Here is a 17,993-nt window from a genome sequence, read left to right as displayed (position 1 = left end):
ATTTAAAATAACTATGATTAGTGTGCTAAGGGCGCTAATGGAAAAAGTTTAACAGATGCGTAATGCCAGCAGAGAGATGGAAACTCTAAGAAAGAATCAAAAAGAACTTCTAGAAATAGAAAAAAAAACTGCAAAAGAAATGAAGAATGCTTTTTGATGGGCTCATCAGTAGACTGAACACAGCCGAGGGAAGAATCAGTGAGCTGGAAGATATGTCAATAGAATCCGAACTGCAAAGCAAAAAGAAAAAAACAGGAAAAAAGAAAATATGAGAAAATTACAAAAAGGAGTAAAATACACATAATGGAAATACTAGAAGAAGAGAGAGAGAGAAAGGAACAGAAGAAATATTTGAAGTAATAATAGCTGAGAATTTCCCCATATTAATGATGGGAACCAAAGCACAGATCCAGGAAGCTCAGAGAACACCAAGCAGGAAAATACCAAAAAATCTACACCTAGGAATGTCATATTCAAACTGCAGATCATAAATAAAGTGAAAATCCTGAAAGAAGCCAGAGGAATAAACTACCTTTCCTGCAGAGAAACAAGGATAAGAATCACACTAGACTTCTCCAGAAGTTGCAAGAAAAGAGTGGGGTGAAATATTTGAAGGGTTGAAAGAAAAAGCATCCCTGTGACAGAGAAAAAATTCAGGCTCCCTTTTCCAGTGGGCGGAGCTGTCACAGGAAAGTGACTGCCCAGACACACTCTATGCTTCATAGCCCCTTCTCACATAAATGTCACTCCGTAACTGATCCGAACCAATGGGATGTAAGCAAAAGAGAGGTGTGCCACTTTAGTGTCAAGAAAAGGGTGTGCCTCCTCCATTCTAGCTTTGCCCTCCACTCTGGTAGATGAAGAAAACCATCCTGTGGGTGTGGCAGAACCACAGATGGAAGGAACCTGGGTCCCTAAAGCACAGCATGGAAGAAAGCCACCAGTGGCCCAGGAACACTCACAAAGGACTGGTACAAAAATGAGAAATAAATCTCTATTGTTGAGCCTTTATGTATATGGGGGTCTGTTTGTTATAGCAACTAGTACCACACTATTACCATACTCTCTCTTTTTCTAAAGAAACCTGTAAGTGTTCCTTAATGTGCTGAGGTGCTCTAACTACATGCCTCCTCTCCAGGAACCTTCTAAGCCGTTGCAAGAACTGTCCAGAGCAGGGTTTCCCACAACATTTTATCAAGATTTCCCAGGAATATTTTGAGGCTTTACTGGGAAATAGCTAACCTAAGGTCTATCGTGGCCTCCCTCTGAAGTGCCAGAATCCCAGAAAGGAGAAAGACACGGTCACCCCCACTTGGGTCTCTCCTCCACCCCTCCCAGCCCAGCATTTCCCTGTCCACACATCTGAGGAGTTCCGCCACGAAATGACAATTCCTCACCTGCATCACAGCATCCCCATGAAGGCTGACGTTGAGAACCATGTATCCACAGGTCACTGCTGCTGTTTCAATCAGCCATCACAGCAAAAATGCTACATAACCAGCCACCCAGGACTCAATGGCTCAAGACAAAATAATGATCTCTTGTCATGTTCACAGGATGGCTGTGTGGCACAGGTCTCATTCTGGACCTGGGATGGAGGACCAGGGACTACCTGGGCATGTTTCTTCTTTGTGGCAGAGAACAAAAGCTCACTGAGGTGCATGTGCTAACATGTGAGACCTTTTATAACCCATGCTCAGGACTCACATGTAGTCACTTGCACCCACGTTCTAGTGGGCAGACCATGTCAGGTGGCCAGGCCAAGTTAAAGGGCTCTGGAGTGCATCCCACACGCATGACCTCAGCAGGGTGCCACGTAGCAGCGGGGTGTGCTGCCACAGGTGCACAGTGCAGTGCGACCAGGGATTCAACCTGCTCTACTCCTTGAGGAACAGGAATGGAGCAATGGTGGCCGGCAGCTGTGCTGGCCCGAGGGCCACAGAGCTGCTACCGACAGTCAGAAACATGCATTCACCAAGAGCCATTGCAGCTTAATATGGGTATCATATGGGACCTGGGCTCTCCAGAAGCCCCAGGGCTTATGCACTGCGCTCACAAGAGGAAAGATGGAGTCAGACCAAGAGCATCATCACAAAACTACTCTGCTGGTTCGCGGGGTGTCTGCTCATATTATTTACCAACTACCAACAGAAATCCTTCCTACAAAATTACCAAAGCCACGACTGTCAAAAAGACAAGCCTCAGCCACTCGGCATTGGACTGAGATGACCCGTCAAAGAAAATGCAACCGCGGAACGACAGAACTGAGGGGCGGCTCGGCCAGCATCTGTTTCAGCTCTGCCTTGTGCAGAGAACACCTGGGCGGGCGCAGGTGGCACGACCCGCAGAACATGGACGCCTGCAGGGTCCTGTGCCTACCCTCGCACTTGGCTCCTGCAAGTACGCCTTGGCAGCAGTTACGGCCTCGTGCAAAAGCAGGTCCCAGGACAGTAACTGATGGTGGGCTTAGAGTTCACAGTCAAGAATTCAGGTGGGTCACTGCTGGCAGGCCTCTTCCCGGGGAAAATCTAGTCGAAGCCACATGGGGACATCAGGTCTCAGGGACCAAAACCATGCCATAATCGTTCTCTTTGGTCATCTCGTGACGTGCATGAATGCTTTGTTGTAAGGGGAGGCGCCGACACTGCCCGGTACCCTTCTCCTGCCGACACCCTCCTCACCACTCCATTCCAACCAGTCATTGCCAGAAAAACTGAGATGGGAACGTCAGTCAGTCTGGGCTCAGAGTTAACTCCCGCTGCTCACATGCTAACGTTCCACACAAAAAGAACTGCTCGTCAAAACAAACAAAAAAGTCTGATTTCCTCCTTCCAATGTTTGACTAATGCTCTCCATCCATCGACTGGACCTCTTTGGTCTCGGGTGGGTGGTCCATGGTATTTACACTTCAAAGATGTGAGTCATACTACATTTTATGTATTAAGAGCTCCACAGCTTTACTGTAGCCCCTTCCACGGCAGAGAGAAGTAGAATTCACATACGCATTAAATAGAAATGGCCACCAAGACTTGGAGAAAGAACTATTTCCCTCAAATCTCAGGGACAGTCTGAAAAGTTCGGTAAAACTCTCTGCTCGCCCCAATTTTAGTCAGGCTCCCCTGAGCTCTCTTGTCCACTGGGCGGCTGTCTTGAACACATCCCTGCCCCTCCAGGCTTCTGTCTACCCAGCCCAGTTGTAGCAAGAATCCTGAGAAATCAGTTTGGAGAGAATCTCCCACCCTTGCTATCTGATCACCAGGCCCACCGCCTGCAAGAACCCCCGGCCCACGGTCCTCTAGGAAATTTCATCCACTGGCCTCCCCAGTCTGTGGGCCATACTCCCCAGCTGTCTTTGCTGTTCTCAGGGGCGAGCAGACATCTCTCTCCTGTAGCCATAGTCTTGACACCTATCTCATCAATACTAAAGAGTCTTCCTTTCCATTTTAACAAGTGGAATTTCCATTTAAGGGAATAATTTGCTCTTTAGCGCGGGATCCCAACAAAAACCGAAACCCAGAATCTTTTTCCGGAATGAGAAGGGCTTCGGGGCTTCTCCACTCACTTCTGTTTGTGCTGTCTGTCCGCAGAGCGTTTTGGAGAAGAGCCTTCCGTACGGTTACTGCGTCCCCGCGACTACGTGCTTGGGCTTTAACAGGCGACAACGGAGACCACCCAGTTCTTTCTCCGTGCGTGTTACGCACGATGCTCTGGACACATACCTGCCGGACCCCGCGCGCGCCCCCCTGGGACCGGGCGCCCCTCCAGAGGCCGGGCGGGAGGGCCCGGCACGCCCACGCAGGCCGCGGAGAGCCACGGGGCGGGGCAGAGGGCGCGCGGCCGCGGCCCCGGCTGGCGGGGACCCGGGACCGCCGGCCATGCACGCCGAGGCCGCACGGGGCAGGGTGGCGGAGGGTCGCGGGCAGGGACGCACCGGGAGCCGCGCGGAGCCTGCGGCCGCCGCCGAACCCACTGACGTCAGCCGCGCTCCTCCCCTCGCTCCCAATACCCTCCGCTCCGGCCGGACCCGCCTCCTGCCACCACGTGTCTCTCCGCGCCTCCCGCGGGGCCGCGCGCGCGACGGCGGAGAGACGGGCAGGATGGCGCCGTGACAGCCGGGCTGGAGCCCTCGGCGTCTGCAGGCGGCCCGGCCCGCGGCCCGGTCCTCGGCCCGGCGGTGAGCGCGCGGCGGCGCGGAGCGCGGGGCCGGGCGGGCGGCGGGGTCGCGGCCGCCGCCTTTGTTGTGGGCCTGCCGGGGGCGGCGGGCGGGCGGCCGGGCACTCGGCAGGTGCGCGGCGGCCGGGCCCGGGCGGGGCCGCGGGGAAAGGGGAGCGGGGCAAGATGGCTGAGCGCGCGGGCGGGCGGCCTGTGCGGGCGCCCCCGCGGGCTCCTCGGCGCCGGCAGCGCCCTCGCGCGCACCCCAGCCCGGGAGCCGGCGGGGCCGCGGCCAAGTTGGGGCCCCGGGCCCACGGTTCCGAAACCCGCGCCGCCCGTCCGGACCCAGGCCCGCCGCGACCGCGCGTCCTCTTTGGGAATGTGGAAGAAGCCGACTTTGCACCCCGGAGGGCTCTCTCCGGAAGCCCGGGAGGATGCGGCCCGCAAGATGCACGCGCACCGCACACCTGGGGGTTGCCGCGGCCCTGGAGGGCAGCCCGGCCTTTGTGCTGGCCGCGCGCGGCAGCGGCCCCTGCGAGCTGGCGGCCCGCAGGCGTTTCCCAGGCGGAACGGGCCCAGGGCCTGGCCGCAGATGTCTGCACCCTCTTGGGGATCCAGGCACCGCGCCTCACTGTGTCACCAACTCCGGGGTTTGGGAAGTCCCTTAAAGCAGAATGACTCTATTTTGTGAACCAGCTCACGGACAGAACCTTTGAACTAGGAGAACCCAGGTGATGGGCGTTCTAGGCCGACCAGCCTCCCCGATGTGTCCCGCCTGTGTTCAGACACCTTCACTGATAGGAAGCCAGCACCCCTGTCTTGCCTTAACCTTAACCTTGGGTGGCCCTGGCTGTGGGAAAGTTCTGCCCTTCAAAGCAGTCCTAAAAACCTCTTTCCTGGAATGTTTACCCACCAGCCTGTCCGGTCCTGGGTCTCTACAGAACCAGTCCGGTCTCTTCCACACATAGCTTTTTAAGTATTTGAAGGCAGCCAGGTACGCTATCTGCCTGCTGCCCCTCTTATCATAAATAAATATGTCACCTTCCAGCTTCCTCATGCTTTCCCTGATGCCCTTCCTCCCGGTCCAGCCCCGGAGGGCCCGAGGCTAGAGGTCGGGGTGGGCCGAGCTGCCCCCGTCTCAGGCTCTGCAGAGGTCACGCTGGCATCTGACTTTTCTGAACGGAATCTTGCAGAGATGGAGTCCGCCGCCTACCCTCTCAGTCTGACCCTGAAAGAAGAGGAGGAGGAGGAGGAGATTCAGAGCCGGGAGCTGGAGGATGGCCCCACGGATATGCAGAAAGTGCGGATCTGCTCAGAGGGCGGATGGGTAAGTCAGCAGGTGTGGGTCCACACAGCTGTGAGGAGCAGGCCCGGGAGCCAGGCGCTGTTAAGTCTCCTCCTCAGGCAGACATAGGAAGTAAAAATAGACCAGCCCAGCCCGGTGTGTTTGCATTCCTGAGAAAACAGCCCTGTGGCTTTAAAAGGCACTGTGCAGAATGGAGGAAGTTGTTCAGGAACAGCCCCTTTAGCCCTGCAGCTTTCCGTCATTAAGGTTGCTGGTCCAGGAGGCCAGGACCTTGTCTCTCTTGTGCCCCTGGGTCCCCTGCACCTGCTCAATGCTAGGCACGTTGTAGACATCAGCTAATGTTTGCCAGCCTGTGTTAACGAAAAAGTTATTCTGACACTTGTTCAGATGGTAAGGAAGGCTGTACTTGGCACTGTGGAAATGGGCATCAAGAGGTTGCAGGAGGGGAGAGAGAGCAGTCTCAACACTGAGTACTCAAGACAGTGGCGATTTATGGCCAAGGAGTAGGGTCGAAGGTCCATGGATGGAAAATTACCAAGAGGAGACATCGGGGATGGGGGATTCTTGCTGAACTGACTGCACAGGATTCTTGAGGAAGGCAGGCCAGGGTGATCAGATATCGAGGGTGGGGGATTCTTTCTAAACTGACTGAGCAGGAGTCTTGCCAAGTCTGGGCTGGGCAGGCTGAGGACAGGAGGGGAGCCCAGGTGGAGGCCCAGTGGGGATCAGGGCCCAGTGGAGCCTGACTGAAGCCTTGGTGAGGAGTCGGGGGGGGTGGGCCTTGTCACGTATGGCGTCTCGAAGGGAACCATTTTAAGCTACTGACAAGAGGAGAGCTTTACGAGGCAAGGCCGCCGGGGTCTGTGTGACCACTGAGAGTAGTTCACACGGAGAGCTGCCGTCCCAGCTGGCCAGGGCCAGGGGACTGGGAAGGTAGGCAGCAGGGAATAGGGGGCACATCCAACAGCCGTGTGACAGAACGAGAGTAAACTTAAGAAAATGTAAGTACAACAGACATTTATAGTTAGAAGTACGTGTAATCATTAGAGTAAACTTATAAAATGTAAATGCCACAGATATTTATAGTTAGAAGTACATGTTATTCACAGTACTTACCGGACTTCATGATAATTAGGCATGAATGGTAAACATTTTAAATAAGTAGCAAATTGACATTCCTCTTCTCTGCTTAGTTGTCCATTGTGTAGGAAATTATCAGTCAACAAAATATCCTTTGTTTTTTATGAGAGATCTGTATTCACAGAGTCATGGTGCTTCCAAATTATTCAGTCCAGCTCCCCTCCCACAGGAGGGCAACTATGGTGCAGAGACACTATCTGCTTTGCCCCAAGGACTCACATGTATACTGACATTTGTTCTTAAAAATGCCTCCTGGGCTGGGCCCTTAAAAGTAGTGCATTTTGTTGTATGTATGTTATACCTCAATAAAAACAATAAAAAAACAATACGCCACCACACTCTGGGTTCACTGGTCCAGCTGTGGGGCCTGCACTCCCTGCGTCTCTTTCGTGTTCTCTGCCCACCCCGTCCTCCTCCCCGGTTCTGGTCCCCACCCTGGGGACACTTTGGAGGGTAGCAGTCAGTCCCCTCTAGCTCAGAGAAGGCCTCAAGGCAGTAGAAACCCCGAGCTTTGAGATTAAGCCAACCCAGGCGTAAGTAGAATGGAGAAACTGGGAGACGGGTGCAGTAGACGTGGACATCAGCATGTGGGGGACCATGAGAAAAAGCCAGGGAAGATCGTGCTTGGCTGGGAAAGAAGGGGGTAGTGGAGGAGCTTGAGGAGGATGGCCACCCGTGTGCGGTGGCTGGGCCCTGAGCCGCGCGCTGTGAAGAGAAGACAGCCCCGGGAGCTGCTGGTCTTGTGAAGAAGACAGGGCAGCAACCAGAATTCTAGTACAGGGTTCAGAGTGCAGTGTGGAGGGCAGCTTAGGAGAGGGGTCTCATCCAGGCCGGAGACTGCAGGGGCCTTCCTGGAGAAAGCAGGTGAGGACCTTAAGCAGTAGGCAGTTTGCCCCCAGCCCCGTCCCCTCCTGGGCACATTTGGCAATACCTAGAGACATTTTTGGTTGTGCTGACTCAGGGCGTTGGGGAGTGGGAGCTCATCCTGGCATCTGCCTGGGACGCTCCTAAACGTCGGCAGTGCACAGGACAGCTCCCACAACTAAGGATTTCTGGCCCAAAATGCCAGTACTGAGGGTGAAAAACTGCTTCAGAGCATTAAACCCGGGGAAGAAAAGAATCTGATGCTTAAATATGTCTTGGTTGTACAGAATTGTTAGGGTGATCAATAAAAGCCCTTCAGACATAAGGACCATGCTCCACGTGAGGATAATATTCTATAGGAGACTTGGATTAAAAATACAGTTTCAAGTAGAGAAAAGGAAAAATGTCCTTTGGGCTGAGTCTTAGGAGTGGAACCAGCCGAGGGAAAAGGCGCTTGCTCACCAGGCCCCAAGGAGAGTGCGAGCAGCGGCCCCAAGCAAGAGCTCGCTGCAGAGGGGCAGCTGCCCGGCTGGAGCCTGAGGTGCGGTCCCAGAGGGGAAGGGGCTGTGGCCAGAGGAGAGGGCCGGGGCGCTGGGCCGCGGTGCGGGCGCTCTCGGTGGTTCTGAGGGTGGGCTCGCCTTCCTAAGGGAAGCGGCGTTCCCTGCAGCCCCCACACTAAGGCCTGAACGGCCTGCAGGGGCAGCTCCGGCTTCGGGTCAGATCTAGTATACTGTGACCCCGGGCGAGTTCCTTAACAGCCGTTTCCTCCACCGTAAAACTGGGGCAGGGGCCCCTATATTCCTGCATTATTGAAGGGACTCAATACGACATTACATTCAAACGCGTAAGAGGAAGTGCCCTGCATGGCGTCTGCAGTGAAGCAGGCGCTCTGCGCGGGAACAAGCCCTCACCCGAGGCCTCTGCCGTTTTTGCAGCCTCATTGGTGAGGCTGCACAGTGTGCACTTCCCGCAGGTACCCTTGGAGATAAGCCTTGGCGTGCCAGCCTGCCGGGCAGAGCTGCCGAAGGAAGAGCACCTATCTGATGAGCCCTTAATCTGAGGGGAGGGAGGAGTACAGGCATTGCGGGTCCCTACCCGTGAGGCCAGGGAAGGGCGCTTGGGGGGTGCTGAACACTGGGCAGGACCAGCGGTGTACCCCGTGTGGGGCTCAGCCAGATAAAAGGCCACTGGGGGGAAGAAGCCTGCGCAGCGGGGCCTGGCCCGAGGCTGCTCGTCCACACAGAGCGAGAGTGCCTGAGCCACTGCCGTGGGCGCCTTGGGAGCATAACGTGCGTGGCTTGTTTGGAGCTCCTGTGTGGCCCAGTCATAAATGTGAGGAAGTGAATCGGCACCAGCACCCAGCTGTCTGCACACAACTCCCGGGCTCCTGATGCTGTCACCAGGCCTTGGACAATTTATCTTCTGCACTGATGGGCATGACCGGTCCTGCACCCTTTTATCAGTAAAGGGAAGGGGCTATAAATAGGTATGGCCTGGATGTGGAATTTCCTAGGAAGAGAAAAGGCCAAAGGGAGAGTCCTTTAAGAGCCTGGGAAGTGGGAAGGGGTGGGGTGGAAAATTCCTGGCTGCCTGGCCTTCCAGATGGATGAAGTCTAAGGAAAGCCTAGAGACCAATCCATCTGGCCTCCTGGTATTTCACTTTGTCCATTCTTACTCCAAAGAGGAGGCTTGGTTTTGTGACATAAAATTTAGTGATTCTTTAGTGACATAAAATTTAAGTGGAGCTAAGAGAAGGGAAATCTAGAAATTATTGGCTTAAATCTTTTGTTCAGAAACACATTTTTAAGTGATTACTGTCTGTGGAAGTGTCCTAAGCTTAGAGAAATAGGATGAGCAAAGACTGTGCCCTCAAAGGGCTTGTCTGTTCATGGAAGGTTACCGTGGTATGGCCAGGGCCACCAGAGCTGAGCCCCAGCCACCACAGGGACATGCAGGTGGGCACCCAAACGAGTGAGGGAAGGCTTCCTGGGGAGCAGGTCCTCTGGGATGGGTCTTAGAAGATGGGTGGGTGTCGCCAGGTCAGGAGCAGGGAGGGCCACTGAGGCCGCGGGAGAGCCCTGTGTGGCGTGGTTTGCTCACGGAACTGCAAGCAGCTGAGTGCGGCTGAGCACGGGTGGCGCGGCGTGCGGCGTGCAGGGCTGGTCCGAGAGGCCACTTTGCTCTGAGGACTAGAGCCTTGAACTCAGATGGCCCTCGGTCCTAATCTCATCCCTGCCATTTGTGGGCTGTGCAACTTTGGACTAGAAACAAGGCCTCTGTGCATGTCTTGCCTCCGTGATTAAACAGGGTTGTTTAATTCCTGGGGAAAGTGAAGGCAGCAGCTGCAGGCCCTTCCCAGGCAGTGTCCCCTACGGGCACGGTGTAGGGTGGGAGGGAGTACGGCTGGGCCCAGGAGGAAAGGCCGGTCTGTCTGCCTGCCCGGTGGCCCGCGGCAGGAGAAGCAGAGCTGTGCAGACAGGAGTTTCCTAAGCAGATGAAAAGCATTCTCAAGCTCACCTGCGCCCTAGATTCAGCCCTGCGGGACAGCTTTGAAAGCAGCGATGGAAAGTGACCCACCCAAAAGAACCCACCGACCACTTACCGCTGAGTACGTGAGCTCCGGAGCAGGAATTTTAAGGACCAAAAGGAAAAACAGTGGCAAGGAAAGGAAATGGTTGAGTAGACGGAGGAGGTGCCCCCACCAAAGGGTGGGGGGCCAAGGGGAGCAGGCTTGTCCGCTCCTGCGCCTCATTACATAGATGAAAGCTCTGATTAGTCCTTCTGCCCTCCTACTGTGGACTGCAAAGGGCCGGCTGGGGCCTCGTCAGCACCGGCTCCTCCCTGGAGGCCAAGGCTAGGGCCTGTGCCCAGGGAGGGACTCTGGGCGAGGGAGCCAGCAGGCGGGGGGGTGTGGCATTGCCGGGGGAGCTGTTCGGAGAGCTTCCTTCAGCGGGGCTGGTTTCCAGCTCTGGCGTGCAGGGTGCTCATCTGATGGGCTGTGGTGGGGCGTTTTGTCCTTATTTGTTAATTGGTGGTAAGCACTCCGCGAGCACGGGGACCCGAGTTTGTGTCCTTGTGTGCCACTAGGAGCTGGTGAGCGTGGCCAGTCCACCTCCCGGTCAAGGCCGCTCCTGGGTGAGGTGAGTGTGTGAGCCCGTCTGCGTGTGCCCCCAGCCGCTGAGAAGGCCTGTTCGCTGTTCCAGGTGCCGGCCCTGTTCGATGAGGTGGCTATATACTTCTCCGACGAGGAGTGGGACATTTTGACCGAGCAACAAAAGGCCCTCTACCGGGAAGTCATGAGGATGAATTATGAAACTGTCCTGTCCCTGGGTAAAACTTTGTTTTCCTTCTCCCAGAAGCTCTGAGCCCAGAGGCCTGTTTCCACTTCTCTCTCTGGTGTGTCCAGCATCCCTGTCTCCTGAACTGGGACACTGCCCCCTCAGTGCCTGTGCCCGTTTGGTTTCCTCTTTTGGATTTAGGCAGCATGTAAATATTGTGTCCTTCTGCCGTGCCAACTCCCAGAAGCATCCGCAGTCAACCCAGCCATTCACATAAAGAAAAATAAGATGTAGCCTGAGAAACGTCCCCAAAGGTCTGGGCCTATGTTTCCTGTGTCCCTCGAAGGGAGGCCTCACTGCTACCAGATCAGCCCCAGAAGCCTGGGGACCCACCCCACAGAATCCTTGCTCCCCGATACACGTTATTAGGGTGGAACTGGGGGATTCCCTAGTTTACACATAGGCATCAGGATATTCAGTAGAAGATGTGCACCCACACACTCCCCTGCAAAACGCAGCTCTGTTTTACTGTTGCCAGCACCCGCCCTCGTTAGCAGAGACCCATAAATCCTCTTGAACAGACCTCTTTCCCATCATTCTTTAGTTACCCCCAAGCCCTCTCCCTGCTGTCTTCCATAACGTTCCAGACTGAGAAGACTCAGGGGTGGGGGCCGAGGGCGGTGCTCCTTAAGTGTCACCAAGTACTTACTTGGGCAGTGCGCCAGACTGCAACACAGCTGTGACCTGCTTTATTTCCCGTCCACAGAATTCCCGTTCCCTAAGCCAGACGTGATCTCGCGGTTGGAAGGGGAGGACTGTCCGAATTCTGACGAGTGGCAGCTCCAAGGAGGGCCCTTTCCAGGTACTGCCACCAAACCAGTCCAGCCTCTGTCCAGTGGGGGCGTCACGAAACTGGATCTTAAGTTGCCATGTACATTCTGTGGGGTGCTTAGAAGTAAGGCAGGGTTATGAGCTTTGCGGTTCCAAGATCTCCTCCTCTCCAGTGCTCTGGGACCTCAGGCAACTTCACTGACCTCTCTGAACTTCCACTTCTTCATCTGTCAGCTGTGGGCGGTAAGTCCCAATGAGCAACCCTGTATGTGGATGAAGCAAACTGAAGCTTGTGTGGCACTTGTTCCAGCGCCCATCTAGGGTCAACAGGGCCACCTCAGTGGTGCTCTGCACACCCCCTAAAACTAGGGAGAGTAGTGTGATGAGGCACACGTCCAGAGTCATTGACCCCGGCCTTCTGTCCATCTCATCTTGGACAGAGAAGGCAGTTGTAGCCACTGCACACATCTGAGCAAATGTGTCCAAGAAGCACACGGTCCTTTATCATGAAGCACAGTGAGGAGGGTAGCAGTTGGATAAATACAACTTCCAGACTTCCAGAGTGGTTTTGTTTCCCTTCTTTCTAGAGGGAAGGGTTTAAATGCCATGTTTCACTGAATCTGAGACATGTTTTTTTCCCTCCTTGACTTTAACATCTCTGAAATTGAGAATGCCTCTTAAAACTGATGGCATGTCACAGTGTAGTGGCATTTTTTTTTTCTTAATGGCACGTCCTGGTACATCTTGCAATTAACGGCAGCTTAGTTTTGCCGAGATATGGTAATTTCCCCCGAGCCATATCAATTTCTGTGACCACTTCCAAATGTAAACATCCAGTGAAACCCACCTCTGATGTTGGTGTACAGGAACCATGTTTCTACCTTGCAAGCTGACTCTGTTAAGTGTGTTTTGCTGTAGATTTTCTCAGTTTAAGGGATATGATTCAGCCCCTGATGTACCCAAACCCAATCTGTAACACTATGTGGAAGCATGGGTTTTATTTGGCTTCTCATCCACACAAAGGTTACTTTGACCCAGACGTGGCCCACAGAATCATGTGATCCAGGCTTGGTACCTGTTTTCAGTTGGCAGCTCTGCCACTTTCTAGGTCAGCTGCCTGGATGCATCACTTAACTTCTGTAGCCTCATCTGCAGAGAAGGAATAATGGCACACAGTTCCTGTGAGACCCACATGTGCCGTTCCACAGGAATTGGCACATGGCTAAGGACTTAGGAAATGTTATCTGTGATTTAAATTGTGTGAACCCCAGATTAAGGGATCTGTGGCATTTCAACCTACAGAATCAGGGCCTAAGCCGGAAATGATCTGACCTACTGGCGTTCTCTCTGCCCACCTGTCTGTCTTGTAGAAAACGAAGACTCCTCGGACGTGAAGCCTCCAGACTGGGCAGGCCCGCCGAACGCCACCTCCCACTTGCCACAGCCTCGGCCCCTGGACGGCCTCGGCCTCCGTCTGCCCCAGGACATGGCCGAGCTGCCCGAGTGGGGTGAGGGCTACCCCTTCTGCACGGCCATGGGCTTCCCGGGGTACGAGCTCTCGGCTGATGACCTCGCTGGCAAGTTTCAGTTCAGTCGCGGCATGCGGCGCAGCTACGACGCGGGGTTCAAGCTCATGGTGGTGGAGTTCGCCGAGAGCACCAACAACTGCCAGGCGGCCAAGCAGTTCGGGGTGCTGGAGAAGAACGTCCGGGACTGGCGCAAGGTGAAGCTGCAGCTGCAGAACGCGCACGCCATGCGGCGGGCCTTCCGCGGCCCCAAGAACGGGCGCTTCGCGCTGGTGGACCAGCGCGTGGCCGAGTACGTCCGCTCCATGCAGGCCAAGGGCGACCCGATCACCAGGGAGGCCATGCAGCTGAAAGCGCTGGAGATCGCGCAGGAAATGAACATTCCGGAGAAGGGCTTCAAGGCCAGCCTGGGCTGGTGCCGCAGGATGATGCGCAGGTACGACCTGTCCCTGAGGCACAAGGTGCCGGTGCCCCAGCAGCTGCCCGAGGACCTGACCGAGAAACTCGTCACCTACCAGCGCAGCGTGCTGGCCCTGCGCAGGGCACACGACTACCAGGTGGCCCAGATGGGCAACGCCGATGAGACGCCCATTTGCCTGGAGGTCCCATCACGGGTGACTGTGGACAACCAGGGAGAAAAGCCCGTCCTGGTCAAGACGCCGGGCAGGGAGAAGCTGAAGATCACGGCGATGCTCGGCGTCCTGGCCGACGGCAGGAAACTGCCGCCCTACATCATCCTGCGGGGCACGTACATCCCCCCCGGCAAGTTCCCGAGCGGGATGGAGATCCGCTGCCACCGGTACGGGTGGATGACGGAGGACCTGATGCAGGACTGGCTGGACGTGGTGTGGAGACGCAGGACCGGCGCGGCGCCCAAGCAGCGAGGCATGCTGATCCTCAACGGCTTCCGCGGCCACGCCACCGACTCGGTGAAGAGCTCCATGGACAGCATGGACACCGACATGGTCATCATCCCCGGGGGCCTGACCTCGCAGCTGCAGGTGCTGGACGTGGTGGTCTACAAACCGCTCAACGACAGCGTCCGCGCCCAGTACTCCAACTGGCTGCTGGCCGGGAACCTCGCGCTCAGCCCCACCGGCAACGCCAAGAAGCCGCCCCTCGGCCTCTTCCTGGAGTGGGTCATGGTGGCCTGGAACAGCATCTCCAGTGAGTCCATCGTCCAGGGGTTCAAGAAGTGCCACATCTCCAGCAACCTGGAAGACGAGGACGACGTCCTGTGGGAGATCGAGAGCGAACTGCAGGGAGGAGGGGAGCCGCCCAGAGAGTGCGAGGCGGAGGGCGCGGCCGAGAGCAACTGAAGGTAACCAGGCCGGGCGTGCCTCTGCTCACCTACCTTTCTTGCCGTTCTTTTCCTGTTTCCGAGAACTCCCGGAGCCTACGGTGCGATACTGCAGGTGGCGGGCCGTCGGCATTTTCGCCGTTTAGTGAGACTTTTTTGCTTGGCTCCCTTGGGGATACTTGGCTGTGAGGCCGGGACCCAGGAGCGCGTGTTTAACACATGGACTGAGAGGCTGAGCTGCCAGAGCGTGTATTCTGAGAGCTGCAGTGCTGAGGGAAGCGATTCGGGCCTGAGGGAACACGGCCTGCCATTGCTCAGTCAACAAAAAGTTATGTTTGAAAAGTCAACTTTTTTCTTTCCCTTCGAAATCGTGCACATTTAGGGCCAGTGCATGTACCTGATCTGCAGGTAGCCTGTAGGGCTGTGACCGGAGAGCACCGGGTGCCTTCAGATGGTGTCCTCCAGGCTCTGGTCTGCAGCCCAGCAGGGCTCAGTAATAGCTTGTTTGCTTTTCCCTAGTTTAGTGTTTTAAAAACCTCATCTTATTCTCATAATGACCTGTACATGGCTGATGTGAGAAATTATAGTAATTTCTTGTAGTTCACAGATGTCTGAAGGGAGATATTTTTTAATTGAATCTTTGCACACACACAAAAGAAAATGAAACGGCGCATATCCAGGACTGCAGTAAAGTCTGAGGATTGAGGCGGATAGATCTGAATTTTCAGAACTGAGTACAGACGGAGAACAGCTTTAAAAGGGGGGGGGAGTGGAGACTAACAGGCGACACTAGTGGACCGAGCCTGCAGCCCCCATGCCCCACATACCTCGAGAGGGGAGAGGGGCTGCAGGGAGGACACCCAGAAGGAATCCACTTACGCTCTACTCTCGTTTCCCTAATTGTCAACTAACCTGTTCCTCCAGACACCTGGGATAATGTGGCGAGGCCACTCCTTTTACAGAGGACCTAGGACCATCTTGATACTTTTTTCTATCTTTTAAAGTGTAATTAGGCATTTCCATCCTACTTGGTTTTCTCTAAATGCAAACAAATATTCTTTCACCCCACTTCATGCTGTGTAAGTTGAAGAGTGACTTACATCCTCCCCCGTTACTCCCAATCAAATGGTGACTCATCTTGCTGAACCCCACGGAATTCTGGATCCTTAGGACTACCGTGCAGCTGAGGAGGAGTTCTTACTATTACATTCAAATCACAATTGTTTTTCTCATGTCCCCTCCTCTTCTCCCCATGGACTCAGCCTCCCTTTCCTGCCAAACATTACACTGCCTCCACTGGACGTCAAACTTTGAATTATAGTGAGATTTAATCCCTTTCTCATTTTACCTTTCATTCTTTCCCTTCTCTTGGTAGATAACGTTTTTGTGCATTTTTAATTTTCTAAGCTGTTTTGCTACCCAAAGGACCAAATCAAAAGCTGCCAGAGGGAAAGGGGGAGAATGATGCTCTGCTGCAGGTGTGAACATAGTCACTTAGGTGTGACACTAGCCCTGAGTTTTTGCTCACCTGGACTGCCACATTCTCTGGACAGCTGCCCTGAGGAGCTGAGGAGGCGAGAGAGGGAGATAGGGATTCTCAGTGAACAAGATTTAGTAGGAGACACGCAGGCATAAAACTGCCTTCTCATCTGTTTGGAAATCTTACTAATGGAAAAATTACGTTTGTTAAAAGGTACCCAATAGCTAAAATCCAAAGGTTTATTCACACTTAGGTTCTCTCTGTTTTCCAGCAAATGGAACTGTGTTTCAAACAGCTGGGGAGGAAAATCCTCAAGAAGACTCCTCGATGCACGGATGCACAGGGAACGGCTGCAAAAGGCCGTGGGGCCCATGACCGCTCGGTCTGGACAGCAGCCTGTGCCTCCTATCCTGGGACACAGCCACCCCGCCCCACCCCCAGGAAATGTCAGGAAAGTCTAGGACCCTTAATTTCATCAGAGACATGTTTAGGAAAGAAACTGCTTCTGCCTCATTTCTTGTTTTAGAGATTGCTCCGCGTGTCCATCAAAAGGAACCTGTAAATACAAACGAACCACGGCGTTGCCTGGAGAAGAGGCCATTTGTCCGACACTAACAAGACACTCACAATACGGGCCTGACTCCCCTGCATCCTTTCTGGGGAGAAAAACCTCGAGAAATTGTTTTCTTCTGCCTTTAGACATGCTTCCAAGAGAAGAGCCTGTCCCCACACAGGTCAGCACTGCAGAGCAGACTTCGTAGAAATGTGTCATTTATATACACCTGCTACTTACACGTTTCTTTTGGGAAAATTGAAATACTAATGATGACAAAACTCAGACATCCTGGCCTGGTTGCCAGCAAGTGGCTTTTCTATATAGACAACCTAGGTTAGGGTGGAAGATAACAGGTTAAAATACACTATGCTCTTATTTATCTTCCCAAACCGGTTGGCAGCTAGACTTTTTAAGGGTCTCATTTAATGGCCCTGTTTTTCATTACTGTTATATTTAACGATAAGGCGGCACTTTAGTACACAAGCTCGTTTCTCAGGCTGCCTGCAGAAGTCACCATAAACTATCTGCTGTGTACGTGGTACAAGGCTCACTAACTCATCTGCTACATGTTCATTTATTTAATATTTTTATCACAAGGGTGGTAAGAGGACCTGGGCCTTTAGCCACAACCGTTTCAAGACTTCTGATCCCCTTCTATCCTGCAGGGAGAAGAGATGGGAGGTCTTTGAATTTTTACACTATTGTAATTTGCATTCCCACAGAAGTCGAGTGTTACGGAAACATTCCTTCAAAGCTGTCTGTACTACAGAAAATATGCCAGAACCTCAGAGACAAAGCCATTGCTAGAAATGTCATTCCATCGTCCAATCTGGAGAACAAGCTACCACAACCGCCTTTCCTTCCAGTAGGCTCAGCTCATTTGTATATTATACTGTTCTTGGCATCTTGAAACACGTATTTCTACTCAGGTACTCATTTTCCTATTAGTGATTTTCCTTTCTCATTTTTTTAAGCCAGGTTTCTCCCAGAGGAGGTTTCACTTCTGGTATCCAAGTATTTGACTTGTTTTTCCATGTGCTTTATCTGCACTGTGTTCTCTGTCATCTCAAATGGCATCTAAATCCAGCTACTTTCCATTCCAGACGTTCCCATTCCCTCCAGTTCCACTTAATTTATCCTCCACTGCCCTGATTCCTGGCCCTTTCCTCCTGGTGTCCCATTTTACTTGCTTTGGGAGCTTAAAAGGATCTTAGGACTAATTTTGGGTTCCTCCATTGGAGCCAGTTACCTTGCATAGAGTAGAAAATGGGTTCAACTTCTGTTTCATTCCACCACCACCTCAAGTCTCATCATCAGCTGACAGATGATGCCTTACAGGCTGCATAGCACTGGAACTTTCCTAGAGTAATGGCTCAACTGTCAGGGTTTTTCTGGGCTCCTTCTTCCACTGACTGAATTACAATCTATGCTAACAGAGCCCCAGTGCAGTTTTGCAGACCGGCTGTTACCCTGGAGTGACTATAGCACACACTGAGACATAGCTGTGCTCCCCAGTAGATAGAAACTGACCTCAACAATAAACTTTGATAATAAAGACAA

The 17,993-nt window shown here is 53.6% G+C and overlaps 1 protein-coding gene and 1 long non-coding RNA gene across 4 annotated transcripts in view; one reads left to right on the top strand and one right to left on the bottom strand.

Moving 5' to 3' along the window:
* LOC118908138 (uncharacterized) overlaps nucleotides 1–3,775 on the bottom strand; it is a 22,106-nt gene extending 18,331 nt beyond the window's left edge. The window contains exon 1 of the long non-coding RNA XR_005023074.2: nucleotides 2,380–3,775. This is a non-coding gene — a long non-coding RNA (uncharacterized LOC118908138). The remainder of the gene's footprint in view (nucleotides 1–2,379) is intronic.
* On the top strand, nucleotides 3,622–17,993 carry POGK (pogo transposable element derived with KRAB domain). 3 transcript variants are annotated; one of them, XR_005023071.2, is made up of 7 exons: nucleotides 3,622–4,174; nucleotides 5,346–5,479; nucleotides 10,666–10,792; nucleotides 11,507–11,602; nucleotides 12,942–14,418; nucleotides 16,149–16,611; nucleotides 17,156–17,993. XR_005023071.2 is itself a non-coding variant. In XM_036877186.2 (7 exons), the coding sequence occupies exons 3-6, from the start codon at nucleotides 5,348–5,350 to the stop codon at nucleotides 14,414–14,416; spliced, it is 1,830 nt and encodes a 609-aa protein (XP_036733081.1). In that variant the 5' UTR covers nucleotides 4,062–4,174; nucleotides 5,069–5,146; nucleotides 5,346–5,347; the 3' UTR covers nucleotides 14,417–14,418; nucleotides 16,149–17,993. The 3 variants fall into 3 exon arrangements, 2 of the variants coding, with proteins under 2 accessions (XP_036733080.1, XP_036733081.1); XM_036877186.2 differs by adding an exon at nucleotides 5,069–5,146 and having other exon boundaries at nucleotides 4,062–4,174; nucleotides 16,149–17,993; XM_036877185.2 differs by having other exon boundaries at nucleotides 16,149–17,993.

This window comes from Manis pentadactyla, chromosome 19, assembly GCF_030020395.1.
Source record: "Manis pentadactyla isolate mManPen7 chromosome 19, mManPen7.hap1, whole genome shotgun sequence".
Lineage (NCBI taxonomy): Eukaryota > Metazoa > Chordata > Mammalia > Pholidota > Manidae > Manis > Manis pentadactyla.
This window is presented reverse-complemented; position numbering and strand designations above follow the sequence as displayed.

Coding starts and splice junctions, on each gene's coding strand:
- POGK (XM_036877185.2), top strand. CDS start 3,703: ATGCTCTGGACACATACCTGCCGGACCCCGCGCGCGCCCCCCTGGGAC. Junction 4,175..5,345: donor GCCCGGTCCTCGGCCCGGCG/GTGAGCGCGCGG, acceptor GGAATCTTGCAG/AGATGGAGTCCGCCGCCTAC. Junction 10,793..11,506: donor TGAAACTGTCCTGTCCCTGG/GTAAAACTTTGT, acceptor TCCCGTCCACAG/AATTCCCGTTCCCTAAGCCA.